The 3,370-nt window shown below is 64.1% G+C and overlaps 1 protein-coding gene across 1 annotated transcript in view; it reads left to right on the top strand.

Moving 5' to 3' along the window:
* The window catches only part of SPDEF (SAM pointed domain containing ETS transcription factor), a 3,133-nt gene extending 125 nt beyond the window's left edge, over nt 1-3,008 (top strand). The window contains exons 2-6 of the mRNA XM_026864343.1: nt 1-396; nt 1,598-1,795; nt 1,887-1,934; nt 2,379-2,519; nt 2,616-3,008. The exon at nt 1-396 is cut by the window's left edge and continues 2 nt beyond it. Coding sequence (XP_026720144.1) covers nt 1-396; nt 1,598-1,795; nt 1,887-1,934; nt 2,379-2,519; nt 2,616-2,794 — 962 coding nt within the window. The 3' untranslated portion in view covers nt 2,795-3,008. The remainder of the gene's footprint in view (nt 397-1,597; nt 1,796-1,886; nt 1,935-2,378; nt 2,520-2,615) is intronic.
* Nucleotides 3,009-3,370: the final 362 nt, after the last annotated feature.

Genomic DNA, 3,370 nt, shown 5'->3' on the forward strand with positions numbered 1-3,370 from the left:
GGCCAGACGCTGCCCTGCTGCCCCCCCCCCCGGACCCCGATACCTGGAGCTGGGGCTGCCCGGATAGCCCCAGCCCCCCCGCCACCCCCGAGCACCCCCTGCCTGCTTTCTGCCTGCACTACTTCGACATGCTCTACTCCGAGGACATCGCCTGGGCCACCAAGAGCATGGGGGAACCGTCCCAAAGCAATGCCCAGGGGGGGCGAGGGGAGGCACAGAAGGAGCCGGAGCAATGTCCCATCATCGACAGCCAGGGCTTGGGGCTGGGGGCCGAGGGGGACCTGCAGGCCAGCCTGCACCTGGAGGAGCACTCGCTGGAGCAGGTACAGAGCATGGTGGTGGGCGAAGTGCTGAAGGACATCGAGACCGCCTGCAAGCTCCTCAACATCGCCGCAGGTGGGTGCCCACCCCCGGCCCAGCCCTCCCCGGGGGGCTGCATGCAGGGCCAGCCCCGCCATGGGGTGCAGCGAGGGAGGGGATGTGTCGGGGTGGGGGGCTAAAGCCCTGCTGCAGCCCGGGGGTTTGCAACCAGGCGCTAGGGTTTGGGGGAGCGCGGCTGCTGCCGGGGTCCCCCCGGGCATCGCTCCTGGGCACGGCTGTTTGCTAACACCCAGGGGTGCCAGAAAAATACCCCTCTGGCTGGAACAACCCTCCGCTGGCTCGGAGTTAAGCTGAGGCAGGGGTTAGCAAGGCTTTACGCAGAGCCCTGTGCTGGGTGTGGGGTGTCGGTGTCCCCCAGCTCAGAGGTGCAGGGACACAGCGACACGATGCTGATCCCTTCCCCTGAGCTGGGGGTCCCTTCCCCTCCCGGGGCATCATTATCGAGGTGCTTTTCAGCCTTGCACACACCTTGGGGAGGGTGTGCGGTAGCAAGGAGCAGACAGCAGGACTTTTATTATCCTTTTCTCTGCCCCATTTTCCCTGGGACATTAGGAACAGGCGGATGAGCGCGTGGGGCTGGGGACAGCCTGGAGCCAGCGGACGTTGCCCGAGCTGGCCACGGGGTTGGGTGTGAGGGGAGCAGGAGAGCTGAGAACTGAGTTCCCTGAGGTACTGCTGCCACAGGGCATCGCTGGGGTATTCTTAGGGCATCGCTGCTGTGACACAAGCAGTCTCAGGGTGTGCTTAGGTTTATGTAGGCTCTGCCACCCACTCTCCTGAAGCATTTGGTGTCACCCAGGATGGGGCAGGGAGGCAGCGGGTCTCCAAAGGCCTGGATGAGGCACCACAAAGTGAAGGAGGTGGCAAGGGGGTGGTCCTGTCCCCGGGGCACCAGGGCAGGTTGAGAGCGGGGTGGTCCCATCCTGGTGGGTGATGCTGTAGCAGGGCAGGTGGGATGGTTCCCTGGGGCTGCCATGGGGTGTTTGGTCAGAGAGTGGAACAGGCTGCCCAGGGAGGGGAGAGTCCCCATCCCTGGGGGGGTTTCAGGGCCGTTGGGATGAGCTGTGGGGGGATGTGGGGTAGGGGAGAACTTTGTAGAGTTGGGCTGAGGGTTGGACTCGATGATCCCGAGGGGCTTTTCCAACCTGAATGATCCTGTGAGTTTCCCCGGGCTTTGCCTGGGCTGTCACCGGCCACACTCACCCTCTGCCTCCAGACCCCACGGACTGGAGCCCCGGCAACGTGCAGAAGTGGATCTTGTGGACGGAGCACCAGTACCGGCTGCCGCAGATCGGGAAGTCCTTCCAGGAGCTGTCGGGGAAGGACCTGTGTGCCATGTCCGAGGAGCAGTTCTGCCAGCGCTCGCCCGCCTGCGGTGACATCCTGCACGCCCACCTTGACATCTGGAAATCTGGTAGGTGCTGGGGACCGGGGGGGAGCTGGGGAGGGTGGGTGATGCTGTGCAGCGGGACATGCCCCTCTGAACACCCTCTCCTCCCTTCCAGCTGCCTGGATGAAGGAAAAAGCCACCCCAGGAGACGTGAGATACTGTGGTGAGTTCTGCACGGGCTCAGCTCCACTGGCCTCGCTGCTGCCTCAGACAGATCCGGGTATTTGAGAGGTCACTCCCTGCTTAATTGCAATTATCTGATGCGTTGGAGCGGCTGCTGCAGCAGCATCCGTGGGGTTGCACTCCTTCTGCCCTGGACTGTCTGCAAGATGCAGTGAAGGGGAAATGGTCGCAAGACCCTCGCCGGCCCCGTCCCACACCCTGTGCATCCCCGCGGGGCTGTGCAAGGGCAGGACCGAGCTGTTTTCCCTGCTCCAAGATGGGGAGGACAAAGCGGTGCTTCCGAACCCAGTGCCTGGGCTGAGCCTCCAGAGACCCACAGGCTGGGATTTCCCAGATTAGGACTCATGCGGGTCCTCAGGGTGGTGCAAAGCAGAGAGGTCTCTCCCCGCCCCCATCTCACCCATCCCCACCCTTCCCGTGGCAGGAGGTGACGCCAGCTGGGCAGACAGCGAGGTGGACTCATCCTGCACCGGCCAACCCATCCACCTCTGGCAGTTCCTCAAAGAGCTGCTGCTGAAGCCCCACAACTACGGTCGCTTCATCCGCTGGCTCAACAAGGAGAAAGGTGGGTGGGTGGGCGGGTGCTCTGGCAGCCCCGGGGTGGGTGCTGGGGGGGCAGGCAAGGTGGTAACCAACCCCCCATGCCCTCTTCCCCTCCCAGGCATCTTCAAGATCGAGGACTCGGCGCAAGTGGCCCGTCTGTGGGGCATCAGGAAGAACCGCCCGGCCATGAACTACGACAAGCTGAGCCGCTCCATCCGGCAGTATTACAAGAAAGGAATCATCCGGAAACCCGACATCTCCCAGCGCCTCGTCTACCAGTTTGTCCACCCCGTCTGAGCGGCGCCGGTGGGACAGGCTGAGCCTCGGGAGGGACAGGGGACCTTCGCCACCTCCCTCTGCCTCCCAGCCCCAGAAACCCTCTTCCAGCACTAAGGACCATGGCCGGGGCGCCGGGAGGTTCATCCATCCCAGGAGCTGCTGGCAACGGACTGTGGGACCCCCCCCGTCACCCCCTAACTTCACAGGGGGAGGGATGAGCCCCCAGCTAAGGGACCATCACTGGTGTGTCCCGGTGCGGGGCGAGGACTGTGCAGAGCCCTCGTCTCCCGCGAGCGCTCCTGGGGGAGGGTGGGCACGGACTTTGGGGCTGGCGGAAGAGGCATGGGGTTGGCTGGGGTGGGATAAAGGCAGATGGATCTGTGGCTGTCACGGGGCTCCCCACAACCTTGGTGCCCTTTGGCAGGGATTGAAGGTGGGAGCACGGCTGGGGTCACCCAGGGGAGGAGCAGGAGTCCTGTCCCCACGTCTCTTTCCCCCCAGCACATTGTCCTCTCACCCTGCAGTCCCAGGGCATTGCCAGGGCACAGGGGCCAAGGGCATATCCCAGCAGGAGACCATAATATCCCTGTGACA

This window comes from Athene cunicularia, assembly GCF_003259725.1.
Source record: "Athene cunicularia isolate RWA chromosome 26 unlocalized genomic scaffold, athCun1 chr26_part2, whole genome shotgun sequence".
Classification (NCBI taxonomy): domain Eukaryota; kingdom Metazoa; phylum Chordata; class Aves; order Strigiformes; family Strigidae; genus Athene; species Athene cunicularia.